This window comes from Eriocheir sinensis, chromosome 27 (genome assembly GCF_024679095.1).
Source record: "Eriocheir sinensis breed Jianghai 21 chromosome 27, ASM2467909v1, whole genome shotgun sequence".
NCBI lineage: Eukaryota > Metazoa > Arthropoda > Malacostraca > Decapoda > Varunidae > Eriocheir > Eriocheir sinensis.
In genome coordinates, this window is record NC_066535.1 from 500370 (window position 1) to 526978 (window position 26609).

Consider the following 26609-nt stretch of genomic DNA (forward strand, 5'->3'; position numbering starts at 1 on the left):
TGGCCAACACACGGCAGCTCCAGATTCCTCCCCATTACCACCTGTCAGCCTCGCCCACGTAGCTATCCAGTCTACTCTTAAAACAAGCTATCGTCCCTGCACTCACTATGTGATTGCTGAGTCTATTCCATTCCCCCACCACCCTATTACTAAACCAATGCCTGCCCATTTCCCTCCTAAATGTATACTTTTCTAATTTAAGTCAATTACTGCATGTTCTATCTTGCCAAACATCTTATGCAAAAGTTAACCTGCATCTTCACTCTTTCATCCCTTACACTGATAAACTCTGGAACAGCCTTCCATCGTCTGCATTTCCTCCTGCCTATAATTTGACCTTCAAGAAGAGTGTATCAAGACTCTACTTTTGTCTGTTTGGGAGCGGTGAGTAGCGTGGCTTTTTTTTCTAGTACGCTTTGTTGCCCTTAAGCTGTCTCCTTTGTTTAAAGAAAATAATAATTAAATAGATAGAAGTTGGCCGCCAATGCTTCCAACACATTTTGGTGCCATATCTACAAGTGGCTGGTGACTGTAAGTATCTCAGCAACCTACATGCATCTATGCCATTCCTATCACGGTGCATGGAGCAAGCTTCACATAACACTCAGTCAGGGACAGTTTAATTATGGTTACATGTCAGACTCAGTTTATTGCTCAGTCTATTAGGTGCAGTGCTGTTAATATTGTTAGTGGTAGTATTAGTACAATTAATGTATTTATTTTAATTAATTTATCAATATTTATTTATTATATTCTTAGTGTTTGAAAATTCCAATACTAGTATTAAGATAAACAAAAATATCAGAAATATATTTATACTCATTAATTATTATTGCTTTTCTTATTATTACTTCCTTCAATGTCCTGGCACTTTGACATCTAGTGCTTTTCCGTCTAGCAGCCAAAATTGTGGTCTTTCTGAATGTGTATGTCCTAAGTCTTCATTGGTGTAACGTGCTATATAACAAAAATCTGCATCTCTCTCCTTTTTCACCCAGTTGTCCCCGTACATCCTTTCAGTATCCAAAGAACTTCAATTTACATCATGTAATCACTTAACTAATGCAGTGCAATCCTCATCTCTGTATTTTACCGTGTGGACATACTCTTTCCTTCCATGTTCCACTGTCGTATGTTATTCCACGTCTAACACAACCACATCCCAACAGATCCGAACACGTCCGATATCATCCAAGAGAATGTGGCAGCTGAAGGGGAGAGTCCAAGAAAGAGGCCAAGGGTGAAGTCATTTAGCCACTCCCTGAACTACATGGCAGCATCCAACCCTCTTGGTGAGCTGCAGGGATGTGCTTCCAATTGCAGTGCACCAGCTCCATGTACTGATTTTGGTATGAATACTTCATCTAGTGTTTGTTGATTGTTGTGTTATTAATCTAATTATGACTTCACAAAATAGACTGTGCAAGTCACTTAACACATGCCCTGCTCAACATCACTTTTAAGTTGTAGAATTCCTTCATATGGATGCTGATTTATGTATCCTGAAATGATTGGATATTGATTGTCTTAACATTTTTTTTGTCCATGATCACTGAACCATGTTACAGTATGTCTTTGGGTGCAGATCCAGGAAATGAGTTTTGGGGGGACGTCAGACTTTTTGCAAGGAAGGAGCATTAGCATTACTGATTAGCCATTCTCGGCAGTCCTGGTCTTAAAAAACTGGTGGAGTGACCTAAATCAATGGGTATAACCCCCCCCCTGGGGGGGGGGGCCTGGGGCCCCCCTTGGATCCACCAGTGTAGCTATGTCTTATAATATATCTATCCTTTACAGTCTGATGGTGCATCCTTCTAGGTTGTCAAGTTTTAGTAGCTACTCATGAGAAGTATTCCTTATAATGATCATTGATTTCCAGATGCTTTGCACTAAAAAAAGTGCCGTGAAACCTGCCGCAAATAATAATCAGCTTTAGTCAACCCTTGCTTTAAAGAACCAATATGGAGGAAGGGGGTGATGTTATATCCAAAAATCTTTTACATCTGAAGTATCCAACCTTTTTGTGTATAATAAAACTTGTTTGTTACATGAACTTAAAAATTCACAATTTCCATACATGATTCTTTTTTCCTTGTATTTGATGATTAATCCTGACACGTATTTCCATTATCAGTAGGTAATATATAGTAACAAGACAATAATACACATTATAACAATGTATATATTATAGCCCAATGAGTGCACAAGATCATTTACCTCATCAGTGACGCCAAGTCCGGGAGTCCTTCCCTAAATTTTTTGCCCGAATTTGTGACACCAAGTATAATAACTAGTTTTAGTGACCATTTGCATCCATTTTTCACTTTGATTAAAAAATTGCCTCTCAACAGGGTGTGAACTTGATGGGGTTGGAGGAAACTCGACTCGACCATCAAGCTCACCACAATATAGTAAGGAACCTCTTGTTCTCAGTGATAATTTATCCTCTTTAGTTACTATTCCATGTTGCTTTAATCACAACTAATCTGTTGGAAACATTACAGCTTAATAACATACTTCACATCTCTGCATACAAATTGAGTTCAATATTTAACTGTTACACCAGTAGGCTTCATATCTTAAAAAAAAGGTTTGTAAAAAGGTTGACATTTTGAATGATATATTTAAACTCTTTATTATGTTTCTATGGCTGTAGTACTGTTATGATTAGTCGAGTGATCAGCATATGGGTCTTATGTTTCTGATAGCATAGGTTCAAATTTTGCCATAGGCTGGCAATTGATAGTAACAGTAGTGTCCACAGATACCTACCTGTTTCTTTATCCTGTTCCACTTTAAACCATGACTGGCCAATCTTTGAAGAGGTAGCATAACCTTGAAGTGCCACTATCAAACCTTTGTCCATTCTTCTGATGTGATTCTTTTTTTTTTTCCCCCGGTAGGTTTTCTTCAGGGGCCTGGTGGTCGGCCCAGGCCCGTCATGATGCAGGCAATTTTTTTTTATAGTGGCGTCATTTGGTATTGGCTCATGCTGCCGCCCAGAACTCATTCTTGATTCACTTGGATGGTTTAGCAGGGCTTAGGTATGACTAACATTGCAGAAACAGGGAATTTTTAGATTTTTAGTGTGGCAACACATTGACAAATGTTTTAGTATGGACTGAACATCAAAGATATATATGGTAAATGGGTGCATGTAGATCTTGACATTATATCTGTCAAGAGTCCCCAGTTGTATCCTCTCCCCCATCTCCTGAAAATATTACGCTTGGCAGGCAATCTAAGTGAAGCCTTCCATCGAAGCTGGTGTGCAGACATAATGTCAATGCTTAGATTCACTGTCCATAGAGCACTGAAAATAATGCAATTACATGCACATATTTTATTATTTAGAATTGTGATTAATTGTGATTAAATATTTTTTCATGTATTTTCAGACATGAAAAGTGAAAATTGCTGCACACAGCAGTCTGCCGTCTGCACCGGGAGGCAAGGCAGCTCAAAGCCCAGGCTGTTACAACTCCTGGGCAGTTTTTGCCCAGAGCCAGCAATTTTTTAGATCCAACAGGGATGGATTTTTTCTGAGGTCAGGTTCAACATGCTGCAAGATGCCAAGATCTAAGCCTAGTAGAAGATATGGGTTACAAGAGAGGAGGTTTGCTCTGGCCTTATACTATCAAAGTCCAAATGCTAATAGATTTCTAAGCACAGTATTTCACTTGCCTTCAGTTTCAACACTTCACTCATGACTCAGGGGTATTTCAGTACATGTTGGCTGGAGCAAACAGACTCTGACAGCCCTGCAGCAAAGAGCACAGGCTTTGTCAAAAGAAGAGATACTTCGTGGGATTTGCCATTATTTAGTATTACTCTTGTTACGCCAAGAATTTTTTTCCATATACTTTGCCAAATATTGCAAGTAATGTACCATTGTTGGGCTTGCCTGTTATAAATCAGATCTTGTTCAATTAACAAGCTTTGGGTGTCTGCCACTTTCCAGTTGTAATGCAAGGAATCATTTACCTCCCCTGCTAGATATCACATGTAATGCACCATTGTTGGTTTTGCCTGTTATAAATCAGATCTTGTTCAGTTAACAAGCTTTAGGTGTCTGCCACTTTCCAGTTGTAATGCAAGGAATCCCCTGCCAGGTATCGCATGTAATGCACCATTGTTGGTTTTGCCTGTTATAAATCAGATCTTGTTCAGCTCACAAGCTTTGAATATCTGCCATTGTTTATTTCAGGTGTAATGCTTGGAAGCATTTGTTCTCTCCCCTACCCAACAGTATGCAATGCTTTATTGTGGATTTTGCCTGTTATATTTAATCTTGTTCAGGTAACAAGCTTTTGGTGTCTGCCTTACCGAATAATGTGCTGCAGTGACACTTGGCTTGATTTCATAATGTGAAATACAGCATGTAATTTCATCACACTAAGTGTCTATCATCACATGTCTGGCATCATTAATGTGGCTTCAAGGAGTAATCTTGTTTGTATTACAGCATGCATTGTTTTTTCTGCTTTATATGATATGCATAATCACATAGGTATGATTTTTTTTTTTTTTTTTTGACAAAATGTAATGGCAGTTGATATTCTTGACTAATGCCTCATAAACCTTGTGAAAAATAATGCTTTTTGAGGGTAGTCTGGGGTGGACAGAGAGTGGTTTGGTTGGTTGGCCAGTTCAAGGAGTTTCATATCAAATGATTTTATTACATCCAACTTTAATGTGTGCTAAAAACATATATTTTATTACATCCAACTTTAATGTGTGGTTCCTGCAATAAATGCTACATGTTTACTGATGTAGCCTATGACATGCATATCACTCTCTGCCCTGTGATTTGGAGTCACATACCGCAGCATAACTTTCCTGCTATTTTCTTACACTATGAGTTGCCTTATTTTGTCTCATTTGCTTTTATCATATGTACCTCTGCTGCTTAGTTTTGCCTGCTGAGCTTAATATCTTCATGACCCTGACACCAAGGTCAGAGCTTGTGAGATCATACCGTGTCCTACATCCCATTTTCACCTCCAGGCTCGGCTGTCTCCCAGGACCACCAAGTTATTGCATTCCATTTAAGACAATTAACTCATGTGTTACCTTCTTGATGTTCTCCATCATGTATTTCAGCATGTTTTATGATGCTTTGCTCTTATATATTGATGTGCCTTGCAACATTTTTATACAGTTTTCATTGTATATAACGCACCATTGTTGGTTTTGCTTGTTATAAATCGGGTCATGTTCAGTTAACAAGCTTTGAGTGTCTCCCATTGTTTATTTCAGTTGTAATGCTTAGAAGCTTTTGTTCTCTGCCCTGTCAAGCAGTATGCAATGCTTGCTATTATCTGGCACTTGTACAGTTAGTATGATATTTTTACTCAGCTAAGAGCATTTTGCAGAAGGTAAAGGTACGGTTGGGAGCATACGCTGTAGCAGCGCGTGGCCTCGGTGCTCATCTCTGTAACATTGGCCCTTGAGCCTGTGGTGTTAGGGAACCCATTACCCTGGGACACAGGACCAGTGTGACACCCGGGTTACCACTGTTGCAAAGGCATTATAGTAATTAGCATGCATAGAATGTTGTATGCTTTGCTTGTATTTCAAGCACTGGATATGTTGCTACACACACACACACACACACACACACACATATATATATATATATATATATATATATATATATATATATATATATATATATATATATATATATATATATATATATATATATATATATATATATATATATATATATATATATATATATATATATATATATATATATATATATATATATATATATATACACATATATATATATATATATATATATATATATATATATATATATATATATATATTACAAGGCTTAGCTTAGTTTAAATTGTAATTGGCGCCACGTGACGTAATGAGGGTTCCCTGCGGCCCCGTTGAGGGGGCGGGCTGGAGAGGGACGCCATGCGGCGAGGAAGAGTGGAGACGGAGAGAAGACAAAGGACGCGCTCGCCTGTGCTCTGTGCCTTAGGACTTAATCGCCTGTGATTTGTGCCTTGACTGCCTCCCCCTTGGACTATAAGGATTGTACAACGTGCTATTGCTTAGTAAACCCCAAGAAAGTCCGCCCTGTATTTAATTGTGCCTCGCTGAGTGCTCTGTGGGTGTGTGCGAGTGTGTCCGCCGGAGTGTCTTTGTGTCTGCTGTCCGCCTCGTGGGAGCACTGTGTTTTCCATAGCGAGCCCAGTTTAAGTAATTGGGAGAGCACCTGTCTGCCTGTGTGAGGGGTAGACAAGTGGAGCATAACAATATATATATATATATATAGTGTAGATAATACCTAATAAAACTAGAACAAATATATTTTTCTTTACCCCATTAGTAAATTATTTTACAATGAAAAAAAAATAAGTAAAGGCTGGATAGGGAGCTGTGGCAGGTACTTCGAAAATAGTAAAGATACCCCTGAAAATTGACGTTTTGGGTGGGCTGCAATAGATGGCGCAACTTCCGCACGCCCGAGGAATTACTACATACCACCAGTGTTGCCACCTGCGGTACATTTGTACCAAAATGGTACATTTTGAAGCTGATGGTACTGTGGTCCTGCATTCCAAAATATGGCCATTTTTTGGTACAATTTGCATGGAACGGTACAATTTTCCTTGTCAACAGTACAATTTGAGGTTTAGCTTGAAGAATATCCTAAAATTATGATTTCTTAAAAATAATATACTAAAAAAATAAAAGAAAAACATACTTTCTGTAACTCAACCACATGTATTAATTGATTTTGAGCATTGTATGCGAGTGGCGTAATGACAGTCGCGGTGTCCTGTTCAAACAGCGGCCGGGGGTGACCGTCACGGCGTCATGGGAGGCGCATGAGTCGGGAGGAAGGGGAGTCGGGGACCGTGGGGACGAGACGGGGAGGGGGAGAGCCTGGGAGAGGGAGCCCGGGAGAGACCGTCCTAGAGGGAGGTATTACGCGTGGCGTGGGTCAGTATCTTTATGTATTCCTTTTAGCTTCTTACTTTGATTCGTGTCTCAGTATCAGGTGTTTGAACTAGTGATTTGCACACAAGTAGGTATACTACTAAGTCGACACCGCAAACTTCGTATTGCGCTAATGTAACGTTGTCTGCCGCCTTGGCAGGGCACGCACATTAGAAGATGGTGGCCATGACTGAGTAAGAGCGTGTATTGTTGTGTGGGGGATAATGCACCAATAAATATAGTAGCCAGTGTATCTTTTACGGGAGGGGCACGGCAGTACATAATTATGAGTATGTCTCTTGGTAGTGAGGGTGAAACTGCATTTTTTGACAAGCTAGTTTTCAAAACAAGCTAGACTCTTAGCTGGTGCACTGCTTCCTTGACTATATCAATAGCCAGTCGTCATTTTGTGCTTAGCTAGTTTTCAAGACAAGCTCAACTGTTAGCTGGTGCATTGCTTCCTTGACTATATCAATAGCCAGTCGTCCTTTTTTATTATTATATTGCGTATACAGATGTAGGATTTATTATTGATGCTGAACATTTTCTGTTTAGTTAATAACAAAAACTATGGCACACCAGGCGTAAATTACACAGCTCTGCTAGTGGTAAGTGAGCAGGGGCTTAGAGGGGTGGCAGGCCCCCAGCAGGAGTTGGTAGCAAAATATTACCCATTAAACTAAACCAACACTTGTCGGGGGGCTAGACGTGCCCACCTCGACCTCCACTCCTTCATACCACTGACAGAGCTTTGTAGTGCTATGGAAGTGTGTAAATAAAAGAATACTCACCAAACAATTTGAGTTATTAATGATAATCATAGATAATTAAAAGGGACAAAATTTTATTTAATAAAATACAAAATTCTACAGTTCAGTGACAGCTGATCTGTTTATGAAATGGACGGTAGTTAATAGAAAAAGAAGAATGTCTCTCTTAAACTGGCTCAAGAAAGGCAAAGGTAAGACTATCAGAACTATATGTTTTTTTTTTTTTTTTTTTTTTTTTTTTTTACGTCGCGGCCTATAGCGCCGGTAGTCTTTTTCCCGGTGGGGCCTGATGATCGGCCCAAGGCTTCTTCCGGGTGGGTCCTGATGGTCGGCCCAGCCCGTTCTGGCGCAGGCGAGTGTTTATAGTGGCGCCATCTTGCATTGGCTCATGCTGCCCTCCCGGAGCTCATCTTTAATCCTAGAATCTAGAGTCCGGGTTGATAGGTGGTCTTCTGGACAGCATGTGGGTAGTTTTAAGCCACTCGGCGGCGGCTGAAAAATCCCAGCTTGGTGGCACCGGGCGGGGATTGAACTCGCGTCCTCCTGAACGCGGTGGTGTGGCGATTAGCTTTTTGTGCAGTATGCTCATGCATAATAAAATATCTTGTTTACAACAAATGGAGACGAACCAGTAGAAACAGACTAATAGGCTAAGGCTTTCCTTTGATATATATGTTTTCGTGTAATTAGTGTGCTGATCACTTAACTTGTCACATGTACGCTACATACTCGTATACTAGGGGGGGAGGCTGACTCGTTAAATTAATCATTCAGGGGTAAGGCTGATTCAGTAACCGGTTTGGAAGCTGACCCTGATGACCCACAGTCATCAACTTCTCGTGTAAGCGAACAGGCTACCTCTCCAGGTTAGTTGATTTATCATTTCTTTCACAAGTTACATAAACTATCATCTATATGTGAAGTTAACCCATATGATAAGGGTAAGCTGAATCTGTTCTATTGTAATGTAAGGATTTTTTAGAAGAAAATGTCAAGGGCAGTAAAAACATGCAGAGGTGACCGTTTTAGTGACCTGGTTTCGTTTGATATAACTATTTTCGTGTAATTAGTGTGCTGGACAATTAGCTTGCCATGTATATATATTATGTACAACCTTTTTTCATATATCATATTATTAAATCATTCAGGGGGTAAGGCTGACTCAGAGGCTAAAGTAACCAGTTTGGAAGCTGACCCTGATGACCCACAGTCATCAACCTCTCGTGTAAGCGAACAGTCTACCTCTCCAGGACCTAGTCTACTTTCTGGTTAGTTGACCCATAATATATTTCACAAGTTATATAAACTATCATCTGTACTTGAGGTAAACTCATGTGAAAAGGAAAGATGTTCTATTGCATTGGAATAATTGTTATGAAGACTAGTCAAGAACAGTAGAAGTAGGTATTCAAAGGAAACTGTGTTGTAGTGACCTAGTATGGACATGGTAGACAGATGTAACGTTACTATAAAGGCTTGCTAGTAGCAGCCTGACAGAGAGTGCTGCTCCCACTACAAAACCTTAATTGGTCAGCCGTGTGGAGTACTGGATGTGTTCCTCCCAAAAATGACCAGACTGTTAAAGAAAATGCCACTAGTACCCATCAGGTAATATGTAATCAATATCATTCTTAAGCAAGCAGTGGCAGAGGAAAACAGTGGAAAGGGGAAAGCCACAGGTTCCAATGATGGATTTTTTTTTAAGATGTCAATTTGATACCAGCATATGAAAGGGAAACGTTAGTGTAAGAGTGGCTTACACTGGTGTATATGCTTACTAAAATGACTGTTGCTTATAAAGGTAATATTTGGAATTTTGGGCATAGTTGTAATCCACCGGATAGATAACGTTCTAATGTTATGTTGTGTATCAGACAAGAATAACAAGAAATAAGCTCAAAGCAAGTAGAACACAAAAAAATAGTATTCTATTTAGAAGTTAATTAGAAATTAATGTTCTGTCTTATATTGATTACTTTCCAAAAGATTACAAGTAGTGGGGCTTTCCATATCAAGTACACTCAGACCATAAAGCTGCAAATAGGAGACATGGCAAGACTTTAATTAATTAAGAAGCAACACCTCATCTCAGAATGTGGACGATTTTCTAATACCTGTGGATGAAGATGATCTGAATCTTTGCACAAGTACATACTAGGCCTGGGTGTTGAATGAGTTATACTACAAGGAGAGCACAAGAAACTCAGCTTGACTGAATATAAGATTTAAAAAGAAACCCTGAGTTTAGGCTTTCTTTTATGTATGTTTGTCATTTTTCAAAGCTTATTGGCTTGTCATGCTCCTTTCCATATATAGTATACACTTCCTGCAGATGAGCTTCTCATTGAGGGATGAACACTGATCTTTTGAAGTGTATAACACATGCCAACCAGTACAGAAGAATTATTGTTATTTGTGCTATTCGATGTTTGTGACTCACAGACATATGTTTCAGGGAAGAGTATAAAGAAGAAAGGTGTGCCTCAAGCTCAGGGGTCAGAATCACCTGAAGACCTGGAGACTCCTCAAGTAAAAAGAAAGAAATATGATTCAAGGAAATTTAAATCAGAGTGGCAGAAAGACCCCAAATTACAATGCTTTGAAAGTCATGGTAATAAGACATTTTGTTCAGTTTGTTCTAAAGTTATTGAGGGTAGTGTGTCACATCTGTATAGACATCTAAATTCAACTTATCACAAGACAAGAGCTTCTGTAGTGACAACATGCTCTGATATTAAAGTACAGTTAGTTAAAGATTCACCTATGAAAGGGCAGTGTGAAAAAAGTAGATTGCTATGGTTAAAATTCCTGAGTGGGCATAATCTCTCATTGAGTTTGATGGATCATTTAATAAAGACAGCAGAGAAAGCATATCCTGACTCAAAAATTGCACCAAATATACATTCTGACAGGACTGTATCTAGAGGTTTGATTGTAAATTGCATAGGCAAAGAAAGCTTAGACATGATTGTAAAGAAACTTAGAACCCAAAGGTTTTCTTTATTGGTTGATGAAAGCACAGATATCAACTACAAAGCAACTCGCTTTGGTTGCTAGGGTTCTAGATGATGACACAAAGACTGTGCAGGATATATTTCTCCACCTAATTGATGTGGCTGAAGCTACTGCAGATTCTTTGTTTAAAACCATTCATTCCTTTTTTGAAAAGCATCAGATTCCATTTAGGAACATGATTGGTTTTGCTGGAGACAATGCAGCTGTCATGATGGGTAACTATAATGGTTTAAAAGCAAAACTCCAGCAGGTGTCTCCTAATTTATTTGTTCTTGGCTGCATATGTCATTCTTTGCATCTTTGTTGTTCATCTGCTTGTTTGAAGCTCCCTAAAGTTATTGAAGACTTGTGCAGAGACATATATAATTATATCTGTCATAGCCCTAAGCATATGAATGAATTCCAACAGTTCCAGGAATTCGTGAACATACAGCCACACAGGATTTTACGTCCAAGTCAGACTCGCTGGTTGTCTGTTCAGTGTGTGGTAGACAGAATTCTGGAGCAGTGGAATGCTCTTGTTTTGTATTTTCAAGGTGCTGCTCTGGAAGACCACTTAGAGTCTGCTGAGAAAATCTATGGAGCATTGGTGAATCCAGTGTATAAACTGTATTTCAGTTTTCTAAGCCATATTCTACCTGTCGTAACCAAAATGAACAAGGAATTCCAGAGTGAAGGTGTTTAAATTCACCATGCATTTGAAAAAGTGTGTGCTTTATACAGATCAGTTCTTTCAAATTACATGAAGAGAGAGGTACTGAACACCCAAGACATATTCACAGTAAATCCTCATGACCCAAATAACTTTTTGAGTGAAACAGATATATTGCGGTACTAAGGCTCAGCGATTGCTTCTTGAGGCTCGTTCCACTATTGAGACATCTTTTGTATCTGTGTTTAGAGTCAAATGCCTTAATTTCTATGTTGAACTAGCAACTCAGATTCGTAAAAGGTTCATGGGAATAAACAAAGTAATGCCTTTGCTTACTGCACTGGATCCTAAGACTGCTATCAATCAAACAATGAGAGATTTAACTGAGTTAATGGATACATTCCCTAATCTTGTTCCTGAACCCCAACAAGATGCTGTGAATGATGAATGGAGAAATCTTCCTTTTCACACAACCAAAATACAAAAGACATCTGATCCAGTACAGTTCTGGTATAAAGTCAGAGCCTTAGAGTATGCTGACAAATCTCAGGTATTTCCTCACCTGTCTGACTTTATGCTATCTCTACTAGTGTTACCACACCCAACAGCAACTGTTGAAAGGATCTTTTCCCAAGTAAATCTGATTAAGACAGATAGGAGAAACCGCCTTAATGCAGAGTCTGTTAATGGGGTAATGCTAACAAAAATGGATGGGAGTACCAAGCCATGTTGTGAATGGGTACCAAGCATGAAAATGATACATTCTGCATCTAAAGTCAAGAGTGATGAAGAAGAGAACACTGATTAGGATAATAAGTAGCTAGTAGTTAGTTAAATGTTTTTTTCTTTTTTCATGTTACACTGGGTAATATTTTATTTTGGAAAGATGTGATAAATGATCAAGCCAATTTTATCTTGGTCCTTTCCTAATTGTATTCCTGAAAAATATATATGTTTATTAGATTATGTTGTTCCTTACAAACTGAGAATTGGACAGTATTATTATTATAGTATAGTATAGTATTATTCGGAAGTTAGTGGAACTGCCCCTGAACCTTGTAAACTTAGAGACAGGCCAGGGGGTTACTCACTATGATTATATGTTGTCTTGCCCTTCAGCAGCACTTTACAGGCCACAGGGCCGGTGGGAGCTGGATGAGCTGGTGAGCTGGCAAATAAATACTGGTACCCTTTCTTGCATTCTGAAGGAGCACCCTCATTTTGCCCCGAGATTTTAACTTTTGGTGTACCGGCCCCTCCTGTCACACCTCTACATTGTGTTGCTTACAGTAGGTAATGTATTGTCATAATGCCCCTTGCCTGATGGCCAATATATATATATATATATATATATATATATATATATATATATATATATATATATATATATATATATATATATATATATACATAAGAAATATTCAATGCAACACAGACAGAGGTGAGGAGGGGCCGGTACACCAAAAGTTAAATCTGGGCAAAATGAGGGTGCCTTCAGAATGCAAGAAAGGGTACCAAAGGTATTTTATAATTCAGCTCACCAGCTAGCCACCAGCCTGTGGCCTGTAGTGAGCAAGCCAATCATAGTGAGTGATATGAGCTATATATATATATATATATATATATATATATATATATATATATATATATATATATATATATATATATATATATATATATATATGTGTGTGTGTGTGTGTGTGTTTGTGTGTGTATGAACTTTTCTACTTTTGTATTATTTCTTCTTTTTTTTTTGGGGGGGGGGGAGATGGGCTGGCGCCTGGCAGGCACTTCCCATCTACTTTATTGCATTTTTATACAACAATAAAATTACAAATCATTAATATCAACTAAATTGAAGTAAACAATGGATGTATTCCCTTGTCGCATTGATTATATATAATTATCAAGGATTTTTCTGTATATTACCTTATCAACGATCATATTTTTATTAAATAGAAAGTGGTACATTTTGTGGTACATTTTTAAAATTTAGTGGTACAAATGGTACTTTTTCGGTGCAACATGCGGTACAACTTTTTTTTTCGAGGTGGCAACACTGCATACCACTAGTCTCTTTGGGCCACAGCCTCTAGAGCCCCGTCAGTGGTAGTTGTTATCAGGTGTTGTTTATTGTGTTGGCCGTCCTGTCACCAGGGTGGGAGTTAGATCCTGTCGAGTTGCCTTGACTTCTGCAAGAAGGTTTGCGTGCACTTGAGGGCTTGGAAGGCTGTGTCGGGGCTGAGGGCGTCGCTGCCCAGCAGGTCCTCTAGGGTTGGCCTGTGAATACGGAGACTGGTTAAGGATACCTTGAGGTTGGTGCGGACTGCGGAGGGAGTGGAATCTTGGGCCGTGGTAATCCTTGGCCCCCCACCTCTGGTCCTCCTCCCCTCCTTCTTCGCCAGATTATCGTACTCAAGAGCCGCGTAATTACCGGTTTCTGGCTATAACTGTTGCCAACAAGCACCAATAATTAACCATTTAAACGATATCCATATATGAATGCAGTTATTTGGGTGATGAAAGCAGTTTATTGGGTCGGAAATCGGCAAACTTAACAGGCTGAGTACGACAATCTGGCAACGTTGCTCGGGGGGACCGATTTTTCCAGTATTTTGGAGTGGGCCGAGTAGCGCATGTAAACACGGCTCGGCGCATGCGCAGTAGAGGTGGGAACAGGGGGGACTGCAGCCACACGGGCAGTCTGCTGATTGCGTCGCGCGGCTTTTGAAAAAGAATATAGGTCTACCGTCTATAGGTGCCTCAAGAAGAAACATTGGGAGCGTCTCTGCCCCCGAGTTCCGGTTCATCGACGGCTGGTGTGGCATCCGGCACGAGAAGTGGTGTCCGGTAAGCTATTGAGACGTTTCCTTACCTTACGGAACCTTACGGAGTTACTGGACACAGGCCAAAGCTAGCTAGGCCTCTATGTCCAGATCATTGTCGCTGTCTAAACTAATACTCAGTTGGTGTGCCGGTGTGGTTACCAATTTGGTTAAGATTCGTTTTAGGTCCGTGCCAGTATCTCATTACCTACCTTCAGTATCTCTTCATATATCTTTTCTACAAACCTTCAACAGTCATGGAAACGCTTTGAAAATCCAATTCAAGGACTTTTTTTTTTACTCTTGAAAATAGGGGATAATGTTTACGAAAGCGCGTCGCCTCCTCTGCTGGCCGTGGCGACGCTGCAGTGGGTGTTGCGAGAAATACCTCCTCGCTGAAATAAGTCGCATACATGAGGTCCAGGAGGGGCATAGCCCCCCCTGGTTAGAAGGGGGGTCGAGGGGGGCGCAGCCCCCCCGTTAGTAGGTCGTAAAGCTCGGTTGGAGTAGTTTAAATATACTCCCCGACCCTAAGCCCTCTGCGAGCTATTTTGCGGCTGCAGCGTCGCCGCGGCCAGCAGAGGAGGCGATGCGCTTTCGTAAACATTATCCCCTATTTTCAAGAGTAAAAAAAAGTCCTTGAATTGGATTTTCAAAGCGTTTCCATGACTGTTGAAGGTTTGTAGAAAATATATATGAAGAGATAGTGATGTTTCATAAAGTAGATTATGAAATACTGGTGTAATGCCACGGACCTAATACGAATCTTTACCACCAATTTTTCTTCAAAATTCATTTAGGTCCTTGAATCCTTTGAGTATTTCAAAGTTTGTAAACGTGTGAAAAGGAATTAATTGTTAGAGTTAGAGCCATTCAACTACCGTACAGTCCTAAGCAGCCTGGCACCCTGCGAGTTCAAGAGGCCGTTGTCCCATTATGGCCTACCCTACTCCTTTAATCGCAGTAAGTGCAAGAGCCACTCAACAACAGTTGTAAGCAACCTGGCACCTTGAGCTTTACCGGTAGAGGCCGTGAACTTGTGGCACCTTTGAGTTCCAGAGGCCCTGGTCCTCAAAGCACCTTGTGCTCTATAGGCCGTGGTCCTGTGGCACCTTAGAGCTCTAGAGGCCCTGGTCCTGTGGCACCTTGAGCTCTATAGGCCGTGGTCCTTTGGCACCTTGAGTTCTATAGGCTGTGGTCCTGTGGCACCTTGAGTTCTATAGGCTGTGGTCCTGTGGCACCTTAGAGCTCTAGAGGCCATGGTCCTCGCGCCTCGAACTCTAGAGGCCGTAGGTGGTCCTGGCATTTAGAGCTCTAGAGGCGGTGGTCCTGTGGCACCTCAAGCTTTAGAGGCAGTGGTCTTTGAATCTCGAGCTCTAGAGTCTATGGTCCTGAATGGCCTACCTTAGCCCTTTAAATATTTAAAAAGGAACACCGTATTTGCCACAACGGCACCTCGAGCACAGTAATGATCGTCTGAAACTAAGGTTTGTATTCCCATTAAATTACTTTTGAATTATGCTATATTGGAACAAACAATCTTCTATATTGTAGAGCAGCGATAGGTTGATCTAGACCTAAGTTTTTATATATATATATATATATATATATATATATATATATATATATATATATATATATATATATATATATATATATATATATATATATATATATATATATATATATATATATATATATATATATATATATATATATATATATATATATATATATATATATATATATATATATATATATATATATATATATATATATATATATATATATATATATATATATATATATATATATATATATATATATATATATATATATATATATATTTATTATATATATTTATTATATATATATATATATATATATATATATATATATATATATATATATATATATATATATATACAAGTAGGGGATTTAGAATAAATGAACAGTTCTCCACACAGTGGGCTAATGTTGAAGAAGAGGTAGCGGTAAATATGGAGACTCACTACGCGCCACCAGTATTGCCTCCACAAGATTAATAACCTTTCCAAGGTCTCACATACTGTTGTACTTCTCTATAGTTTTACCGGCGCATTATACATGTGGGGGGGGATCAGGGGAGCTGTGCCCTCCCTGGTTAGGAGGGGGGTGAAGCCCCCCCCCCGTTAGAGGTTAGGTTATGTAAAGTTCGGTTGGAGTAGTTTAAATATGCTCCCCCACCCAAAAACCACGATTTCCTATGGGTCTCCGAAGATCGTTAGGGGAAGGGGATTAGGCCTTTTTCTTTACCTTTAAGTACTTGCGCCTTCATATTATGGTTGAGGGACATGTATTTCGTCCCTTAACCATAATATGGAGGCGTAATATCGTATTTCGGAGGCGCGGAGTCAATCTCCACAATTACCAAGGCAGCCACCTCTTACAGGGTCAATACCTACATTGTGGATTCTTTTTTGGTCCTTGAATGCAGTACAGTAACATGACCTCCGAATAATTAAAGGGGGGTTGAGGGGGGCGAAGCCCTCCCGTTAGGAGGTTTGTGGAGGACAAAGCATTCCCCCCTGATAAGGGAGTCGAGGGGGAATGAATGCTCCCCGTTGGGTGGGTTACGTTAGGTTAAGTTTGGTTAGGTTAGTTTAAATTTATTTGGCACATGGTGTGGGTCAGCAAAAATACGCTGCGTGGAATGGGACAAGGCAGCAGCTGGGGTGGGTCCACTATGTGGTTCGTTGTTAAATGGTTGGGAGCGGGGCGGCAGGGGGTACACCTCAGGCATTGCACAGAAAAGTCAATCATTCAGTGATTTCTAGAAAAAAAAGTACGATCCATGGTAAAAAGTATCATATTTTGTCCAGAAATAAGCAGTCAGTGTCTCAAAGTTAGTAGGCTACCCTCTCTTCAATAATCCCCCACATTTATTACATATTGTTCTTGTATCATTACTGGCTCAGCATATAGTGTGGAGATAATTGAAAAATGAAAAGAAAGGTGAAGTAAAAAAGGAAATACTGAAGATAGAAAAGTTACAGGAAAAAGAAATAAAAGATGAGTATAAATGTGAAATGGCAAAGGCCTTAAGTGAAAAATGGGAAAGTGTAAAAGATAATACAAATATTGAAAAAGGTTTTGGAACATTTATAGAATTAATGGTAACTACAACAAAAAATAAGTGGTGAGGGATGGAAAAAGAAAAGGAAATTCATGGTGGACAGAGGATATAAGGAGAAAAGGGAACTTTTTAAGAAAACTCAAGAAAGAAATGTGGCTGAGCAAGTAAAAAGGGAAAGGAAAAAGAAATATAGAGAATGCAAAATGAAATTAAAACAAGCAATAAAAGAAAGTAAGAAGAGAGTTGATGAAGACTTTGGAAAAAGACTAAGTGAAAAATTTAAAGGGAACAGGAAATCATATTGGAAAGAAGTAAAAAATTAAAGAAATGCAGAAAATATTTCCCCAAGTAAAATAAATGAAGTTATGGATGAGAATGGAAAGATGTTGAAAGACGGGGAAGCTGTGAAAGAAAAATGGAGTGAATATTTAAAAACTTAATGAATTTTGAGGATGGACGTCCAGCAGCTGTAACAGCAGCAGTTTTAGTAGAGGTAGAGGAGGAGTATATGAAGAAAGAAGTGTAACATAAGAAGTAAATCAAGCAATAAGATTAAAAAATGAAAAAGCAGCAGGAATTGATGGAATCACAGCAGAAATGTTGAAGTGTGGAGGAGATGTAGTTGTTAAATGGATGGTCAAGATATGCGAAGTAGCATGGGAGGGGGTGGGGGGTGTGCCAGCAGACTGGACAAAAGCCATCATTGTCCCAGTTTCCAAGGGGAAGGGCAGGAGAGGGGAATGTGGGAGGTATAGAGGAATAAGTCTCCTAAGTATACCCGGAAGGGTTACGGAAAAGTCATAATAGAGAGGGTGCAAAGACTTACAGAAGAGAAAATCAGTGAAGAGCAAAGAGGCTTCAGGAAGGGAAGGGGATGTGTGGATCAGATATTTTCCTTCAGGATGGTAGTAGAAAAATTAATAGCAAAAGGAAAGAAACTATACGCTGCCTTCATGGATTTGGAAAAAGGTTATGACAGAGTTGATTGGATTGCATTGTGGGATGTTTTAAAGATTTATGGTGTGTGAGGAAAACTGCTTAGTGCAATAAAGTCTTTCTATGAGGATGCATCTGCATGTGTCAAAATTAGTGGAGAAACAAGTGAACATTTTGGGATAAAAGTGGGTTTGACCCGGCAGCGTCGTCGGACCCATTTTTGGGCTCCAACGAGACGGTCCGCTGAAACGGCAGACACGGGGCTCGGCTCAAAACGGCTAATTTGAGCTAATTGTAGGCGGTGGTGGCATAGAGCGACCCACCATGCATGCCCTGGGTCATAGTGGTGGGTGATTGATCTTGAGGTGGGCTTATTTGTCATAGGTGGTGCTGTAAGGTCATGGCAGACTGAATTAGCTATCCATACAGGAATCACTTGTCAAATTCTCTAAAGTAGACAAGTGACTCGGCTAGATGCCACGTGTCACGAGACTGTTTATTTTGTAACAAACACCACCCAAAAAGAATGGAATTTGAATAAAAGTAAATATTTTTAACGGCTTTATGGTGATGAGAGGAGTACTCTGACGTATGTTCCATGCTCTTTTCTTAGTCTCAAAATGCAGTGTAATGTTGCCGTTTCTCGGCCACTTCCCAGCTGACACAGTGCTCATTACAGAAAATGAAAGTGACTTACAAAATTTGGGTCTCTGTTTTTGATAGTGTCTGTAAAAGGAGAAAGCTGAAAGTAAATGTCAACAAAAGTAAAGTGATGGTTTGTGAGCAAAGTAGAAGTGAGGTTGTAGATTTTGTATGCCCATATAGAGTGGGAATTGAATGTGAAAAAGAATGCAAAATAATTTTGAATGGTGAAGAAATGAAGGAGGTCAATGAGTTTAAGTACCTTGGATCAGTTATGTGTAAGCATGGTGGTATGGAGGGGAGGTAAGAGAAAGCGCATTGCAAGGAAGAAGGGTGGTGTGGTCTCTGGGACAAATCATGAATGGCAGAACTGTGAGCATGGAGGTAAAGAGGGATTTGAGGAATACAATAATAGTACCAACCCTCACATATGCAAGTGAAACGTGGGCCTGGAATGAAAGTCAGAGGTCTAGAGTGCAGGCAGTGGAAATGAGTTATTTGAGGAGTGCTTGTGGTGTGAGTAGAATGGATGGAATGAGTAATGAAAGTGTGTATGAGCATTTTGGAATGTGTCACAGGGGTGAAGGGAAGAAGTGTGGAGTGGTGGAAGAAGTGAAGCGACAGACTTTAAAGTGGTTTGGCCACATGGAGCGAATGGAGGAGAGTAAGATGACCAGAAGGGTGTATGTGAGTGAGATAGAGGGAGGAAATGCTAGAGGATGACCTCCAGTGAAATGGAGAGATAGGGTGCAGGAGTACGTTCGGGAGAGGGGGAAAGATCTTTGAGAAACTTTGAGCAGGCAAGGAGGGAGTGCCTGGATAGAGAAAGATGGAAACTTCTGCTGTGGCCATCCCCTGGTGGGGGCTCCTAGGAGCAGGCATTAATGAAATGATGATGATGATAATTTAATTTCACTTGGTGGTCTTCTTTGGAGATACTGCTGTTCATCTCCAGGAAAAATATGAAGCTTTGGTAGAGATTGTTTTGTATTAATGTTCCATTTTTGGATGAAACTATTTTTCCTAAGAGTTTTAGATATGTTTTGAGTGAATGACATTTTTTCCCCCTAAAAATCATTTTTACAGTGAACACCCCCACCTCATCTCCCAGAGATGTTAGCAGTTTCAGAGAATACAGGGATCAAATTACTTTAAAACAAACAAAACAAAACAAAACAAAAAACTATCAGAGAAAAATAGTTTTGTCTTCTGCAATGATGATAATATTGATACTACCAGTGTGGAGCAGCTGCCTCAACTGCTGAGTACCAGTGATGACAAAGGGGCAGTGCAAACATTACTGTGAGAAGCATATCACATATATCTATCATATATACTGTGGTAACCTGGATGTCACACTGGCCCTGTGTCCCGGGGTAATGGGCTCCCTCCCACCACAGGCTGAAGGGCCAATGTTACGGAGATGAGCACCGAGGCCACGCGCTGTTACAGTGTATGCCCCCAACTTTACCTTTACTATCATACATAATTAATATTATCAAATCTAAGCAAAACTGATCTAATCTAACTTCAATGGATCAAACCTAACATAACTTTTAAAGTTTTGAGGTGGATCAAGGCATGGTTTAGTGACAGGACACAGAGGGTTCGGGTAATTCTTACCAGGTCATCTTACCGAGGTTAGGCCTCTTAGGCCCCTTTCACACTTGCGGGCGAGGCCCACGTCCGTGCTTATAACGCTGACCCGTGTCAATTTGTGACTGATGTTTTCTATGGAACCTTACACACGCCGCGGACGTCTCCCGCGCGCGGGCGATATTCAACGCGGGCCCCCCTTGGGTCATATGCGGGCCCGCGTCCGCGCATAGCAGCAAAGGGTACAGTGTTCAATGTGTGTTTTCACATGGCCGCGGCCTGCGCATCTCTCCAAAGAAAACTCATTCAGTATCCTGGTTGATTTCAATGTGATTTGTTGTGCGTTCATTTTCCTGTTTCACTTTTTTTTTTTTTACTTTATTTATAGAAAGAATTTTGATGCTCTCCTCCCTCATGTTTACTTCCTCATTTTCCCTCTCCCTTCTCTCCTTTTCCCATTTTCTCTTTTTACTCTGCCATCTATCTTAATTTTTGGTCTTTCATTTCATTAATTCTATTCCTTTATCTCCCTTCCTCCTCCAGCTCTATTTTTGTTTCTCCTTTCCTCCAGATGACCTTGCTTTCTGTGGTTTTCATTACATTTTCCTGTCTTTCTCCTGCCTTCTTCCACCTTCGTGCGGGTGGCGGGCAGTTTTCACCCACGCTGTCTGAAAGGATACGTGGGAAGACCCGCGTCCGCGTTATAAGCATGTGAAAGAGGCCTTAGGCTGTGTATTTACAGCTGTGATCCTGTTCGCCGTTAGAGCTTTAGACCATTAGACCAGTGGTTCTTAACCTTGGGGGTGTCAGTAATTTCCAGGGGGAGCACGAGCCCTAAGGAAAACTAGGAATTTCTCTAATTTTATTTGTTATTCTCTTAACAAGAGCATGGGCTAATATTGAGAAGTTAATGAAGAAATGCAAAAGTATCAACCTCGCATTCAAGATTTAGTAGCTAAGAAGCCATGTCAAGTCACTCACTAATGACTAGGTAATTCATACTCAATAAACAGACTAAAAACACTTTTCTTTCATTTTCTTTAAAATCTGGGAGGAAATTTTATTCATAGATAGAGGGGGGAGGGGGGGGGGGCATGGAAGAAAGGACCAATTCCTAGAGGAGGTGTGGTAGTAAAATGGTTAAGAACCATTGCGTTAGATGGTTAGGCTGTAAGACTTTAAGGCCCAAGGAACATTTATGCCACGAGATGCAGAGGCTGAAGGGGCTGGTGAGAATATCATATAAAACTATGCCTACAGTACAATATAATGTATGTAAATATCACGTGTTTCAAATTAATCTGCCTTTTTTTCTCGCAAATCACTAGTTTGTTCCCCTTCCTCTCCTCCCAAAAATGAGTGATTTCCACAAAACAAATAATGAAAAGTGATGGCAAACCAATCAAAATTTACCAGAAATAAAAGTTTTGTCTTCACAATATGCATCGTTAAGGATAAATAAGCACTTGAGCCCACACAAGACACTTAAGAGTGCAGACTCAGCTGCTGCTGGGGTTGAACTTCCGAATGCCAGTAATAACAACATGGCAGTGCAGTGCCACATGTATCACTCTTATTTATCACAAACAAATAAAATTAACCAATCTAATCTAATCCAGGTAAGGGCAGGTCTATCTGGATGAGGAATGCAATGTCCTCAAGTCCTTGAGCTGTCTTTCTTTCTTTTTCTCCCTCTTGCTTTTGCTTCTCGTTGGGTAACTGTGGGATTAATCCTCCCAGGGGTCCTGTGTTCCAGACTTGTGGTGAGCAGTCAGTCCAACCCCTGGATTGGGCCTGTTTTGGGGAGGGATTTACAGCCCCTCCTCCAATAATAAAACTACTGAGCCAAAAAAAAAGTAAGAAGAGGAGGTCGGGGTCGTGACGTAAGCCTCGACCCTGATCCGGTCTTTCTAGGGGCCTGACTGCACGGCAGACTTCCCGATGCATTTGGATCTGAGGAGCCTGCTGTCAGTTATGGGTGCAGGTCAAAGCCTACAGAACCCTTGCACCTCAAAGAAGGAAAGGCCCCCTAGCCCCTCTTTTTGTTTTGAGGGTGGTGTAGAGGCGGCACCCGCCCACAGAACCAGGCCTGGGGTTAACTTTCGGAGGGCTCTATGTGTTGGCTCCTTGAATGTCCGGAGCCTTGTAGAGGATCACTGATTGCCCTTCCTATCAGATGAACTCAGGTGGACATTGTGGAACTTTTTGAAATGATGAGGCCTGGCAGTGGCGAGATCAGTGAGGGAGGGGGTTCACCTACTATTGGTCTGGCATAAGCAATGGTTTCCATATTAACCCGTACAGTACCGGCCAATTTAAATATTTTTGGCTCTCCCAGTAATGGCCAATTTATTATTATTTTTTTTTTGGCTTAAAAATGTTCCATGTGATGGGAAAAGTGGAAAAAATAAGAAAAAAACATATGTCATAGACCTACTTTTCGCAGGAGAACTCCATGAAGTGTTACCACGGTATGGCTGGAAAAGGCCCCTGTACGTGAATGATGGTTTATGGAGAATTTGACAAGTGATAGAGGCCAGGTAGCCCATTTTTGTTGCACACAGGTGTAGAATACTCCAGAGAGCACCATTTCATGGGGTGTAAGTGTGGGATTTTCAGAATTTTCAGGACAGTAGAATTTCGTGTTACAAAGGCGGCTCAATGTAGCTTATATCCTCCTCATCTGGCACATAATCCTTGTCCAAACCAAAGTCTGAGAGTGCTCCCACGTCTTCTTCAGATGAGGAAACTTCAAACTCACTGTCTATCACCATATGGCAAAAGGAATTGGCAGCCGCAACATTGTTTATAGTACTTGGTCTTGATCTTGATCTTGATGTCACAGGTGGCTTGTGATTCCTCCCCAGCTTGGGTAGTGTTGCCAATGCTACAAACGCACTCGTGCAGTGTTGCTATTGTCTGCAGCAGTCTCTGTAGCAAAAATAGACCTGCTACATTGACTAACAGTGTTTAGCAAGCCCAACGTGTATACGCGTCGCTTGTATTTCCTGCAACCATAGGCGCTGACGCGTATACGCGTCGCTAGTACTGTACGGGTTAAGGGAGTAGCTATGGGCATCTCCAGCCAACTGCAGCCATTTGTGGTTGAGGTTACTCCTTATGATGAGTGTTGAAGCGTTGATGAGGTTTTAGACCCTGCTCCACTGCTAGTGCAGTGCTCTGCGAGGGCCGTCAACAGTTACGATGTTAGCCTCAATAATAATCCTCCATACACTTATTCACAATGTCGTAGTGAGTGAGTGAGTCTTGATTGCTTTCATGAATAGCCTACTGTCCTTTTAACCCTTTAATTGCTAAACGCTCGCAGTGAGCGTTAGGCGTATTTGCTGGTGGTGCTAAACGCTCGCTGTGAGCTCCATCTGCACTCAAATCTCCCGTGAATGAGAGTGTTTCAACACTATTTCTCACAACACAGGATTGCCAATTGAGTGGGTTCTCCACTAAATTTGGTGGAAAATCATATCAGCCCAGCGTGGAAAATCTACGGACGAGCAACTGGTGGATGTTGTTGACCAATATAGTGACATATTTGCATGGCTTCACCTATCACATGACTGATATTTTGACCAAATAGTTTAAAATTTTGCAGTTGGCAATACTGCCCTGCCAGCACCCCATCATCAAGAGATCTACAGTAGTTGCCTTACGGCTGACCGTCACGCAGGTATAAATGTACGTCTTCACAGGCAACACCCCCTGAACGTGCCTTTACATTTGCAGGAGAGGCTTACATTACCGAATCGTATAGATATTGGCCTCCTCTTTCCAATGGTTTTGTTTCTTAGCTGTGATGAATAGTTTTTGAGATACAGAGTTTTTTTTTTTTTTTTTTTTTTTTACAGTAAAGGAGACAGCTCAAGGGCACAAAAAAAGTAAACATTAATAAAAAAAGCCCGCTACTCGCTGCTCCTAAAAAGAATCCAAAGAGGTGGCCGAAAGATAGGTCAGTTTCGGGAGGAGAGGTGTCCTGATACCCTCCTCTTGAAAGAGTTCAAGTCGTAGGCAGGAGGAAATACAGATGAAGGAAGATTGTTCCAGAGTTTACCAGCGTGAGGGATGAAAGAGTGAAGATGCTGGTTAACTCTTGCATAAGGGGTTTGGACAGTATAGGGATGAGCATGAGTAGAAAGTCGAGTGCAGCGGGTCCGTGGGAGGGGGGGAAGGCATGCAGTTAGCAAGTTCAGAAGAGCAGTCAGCATGGAAATATCGATAGAAGATAGAAAGAGAGGCAACATTGCGGCGGAATTTAAGAGGTAGAAGACTATCAGTATGAGGAGGAGAGCTGATGAGACGAAGAGCCTTTGCCTCCACTCTGTCCAGAAGAGCTGTGTGAGTGGAGCCCCCCCACACATGAGATGCATACTCCATACGAGGGCAGACAAGGCCCCTGTATATGGACAGCAACTGTGCAGGGGAGAAGAACTGGCGGAGACGGTACAGAACGCCCAGCCTCGAGGAAGCTGATTTAGTAAGAGATGAGATATGAAGTTTCCAGTTGAGATTTTGAGTTAAGGATAGACCGAGGATGTTTAGTGTTGAGGAAGGTGATAGCTGGGTGTTGTCAAAGAATAGGGGATAGTTGTTTGGAAGATTGTGTCGAGTGGATAGGTGGAGAAACTGTGTTTTGAGGCGTTGAAGGACACCAGGTTCTTCTTGCCCCAATCGGAAATAATAGTAAGGTCTGAGGCTAAGCGTTCTGCAGCCTCCAGCCTTGAGTCGTTAAGTTCCTGAAGGGTGGGTCTTCTATTAAAAGAAGTTGAATAATGCAGAGTGGAATCATCGGCGGAGGAATGGATAGGACAGTTCGTTTTGGAAAGAAGATAAACAAATAACAACAGAAAAAGAGTGGGAGATAGGACAGAACCCTGTGGGACACCACTGTTAATAGATTTAGGGGAAGAACAGTGACCGTCTACCACGGCAGAAATAGAACGGTCAGAAAGGAAACTGGAGATAAAGGTACAGAGAGAAGGATAGAAACCGTAGGAGGGTAGTTTAGAAAGCAAAGATTTGTGCCAGACCCTATCAAAAGCTTTTGATATGTCCAGCGCAATAGCAAAAGTTTCACCGAAACGGCTAAGAGAGGATGACCAAGAGTCAGTTACATAGGAGATCACCAGTAGAACGCCCTTGCGGAACCCATACTGGCGATCAGATAGAAGGTCATAAGTGAAAGGTGCTTTTGAATCTTCCGGTTAAGATTGATTCAAAAGCTTTAGATAGACAAGAAAGTAAAGCAATAGGACGGTAGTTTGAGGGATTGAGCGGTCACCCTTCTTAGGTACAGGCTGTATGAAGGCATACTTCCAGCAAGAAGGAAAGGTAGATGTTGACAGGCAGAGGCGAAAGAGTTTGACCAGGCAGGGTGACAGCACGGAGGCACAGTTTTTAAGGACAATAGAAGGCACTCCATCAGGTCCATAAGCCTTCTGAGGATTGAGGCCAGAGAGGGCATAGAAAACATCATTTTGAAGAATCCTTATAACAGGCATAAAGGAGTCAGAGGGGATGAGTAGAGGAATATGCCCAGAATCGTCCAGAGTGGAGTTTTTAGAAAAGTTTGAGAGAAGAGTTCAGCCTTAGAGATAGATGAGACGGCAGTGTTGCCAGGACTGAGGAGTGGAGGGAAAGATGAAGAAGTGAAGTTGGAGGAGATGTTTTTGGCTAGATGCCAGAAGTCTCGGGAAGAGTTAGAGAAACCAAGGTTTTGACATTTTCTATTAATGAAAGAATTTTGGTTAGTCGGAGAATAGATTTGGCACGATTTCGGGCAGAAATGTAAAGTTCATAATTAGCATTAGTTTGAAGGCTCTGGTATCTTTTGTGAGCTACCTCTCTATCATTGACAGCACGAGAACAAGCGTGATTAAACCAAGGCTTTTTAGCGTGAGGAGTAGAGAAAGAACGAGGAATGTAAGCCTCCATTCCAGAGACAATCACCTCTTTGATTCGCAGAGAACAAACAGAGGCGTCTCTATCCTGGACGCAAAAATCAATCCACGGAATCGAAAAGTACATCCTCAGGTCGTCCCACCGAGCTGAAGCAAAATGCCAGAAGCATCGCCTTCGGT

The 26609-nt window shown here is 40.9% G+C and overlaps 2 protein-coding genes and 1 long non-coding RNA gene across 4 annotated transcripts in view; all 3 read left to right on the plus strand.

Moving 5' to 3' along the window:
* LOC127004296 (uncharacterized) overlaps positions 1-4561 on the plus strand; it is a 5248-nt gene extending 687 nt beyond the window's left edge. Inside the window, exons 2-4 of one of the 2 annotated variants that reach the window (XR_007757742.1) lie at positions 1170-1349; positions 2352-2411; positions 3399-4561. This is a non-coding gene — a long non-coding RNA (uncharacterized LOC127004296). Of the gene's footprint in view, positions 1-1169; positions 1350-2351; positions 2412-2903; positions 3311-3398 lie in introns of those variants that run through there. The other variant, XR_007757743.1, reaches the window with a different exon arrangement.
* A 6074-nt stretch (positions 4562-10635) lies between these two features.
* Positions 10636-12575, plus strand: LOC127003969 (zinc finger MYM-type protein 6-like). The gene has a single exon (XM_050871048.1). It carries the CDS (start codon positions 10747-10749, stop codon positions 11434-11436), a length of 690 nt encoding a protein of 229 aa, XP_050727005.1. The 5' UTR covers positions 10636-10746; the 3' UTR covers positions 11437-12575.
* Positions 12576-13112: 537 nt separating this feature from the next.
* Positions 13113-26609, plus strand: part of LOC127004267 (uncharacterized) — a 76072-nt gene continuing 62575 nt past the window's right edge. Inside the window, exon 1 of the mRNA XM_050871832.1 lies at positions 13113-14253. The gene's annotated coding sequence lies outside the window, so the exon portion shown is untranslated. The remainder of the gene's footprint in view (positions 14254-26609) is intronic.

Bases quoted from the DNA above. Each gene is read 5' to 3' on its own strand.
- LOC127003969 (XM_050871048.1), top strand. From the start codon at position 10,747: ATGAAAGCACAGATATCAACTACAAAGCAACTCGCTTTGGTTGCTAGG.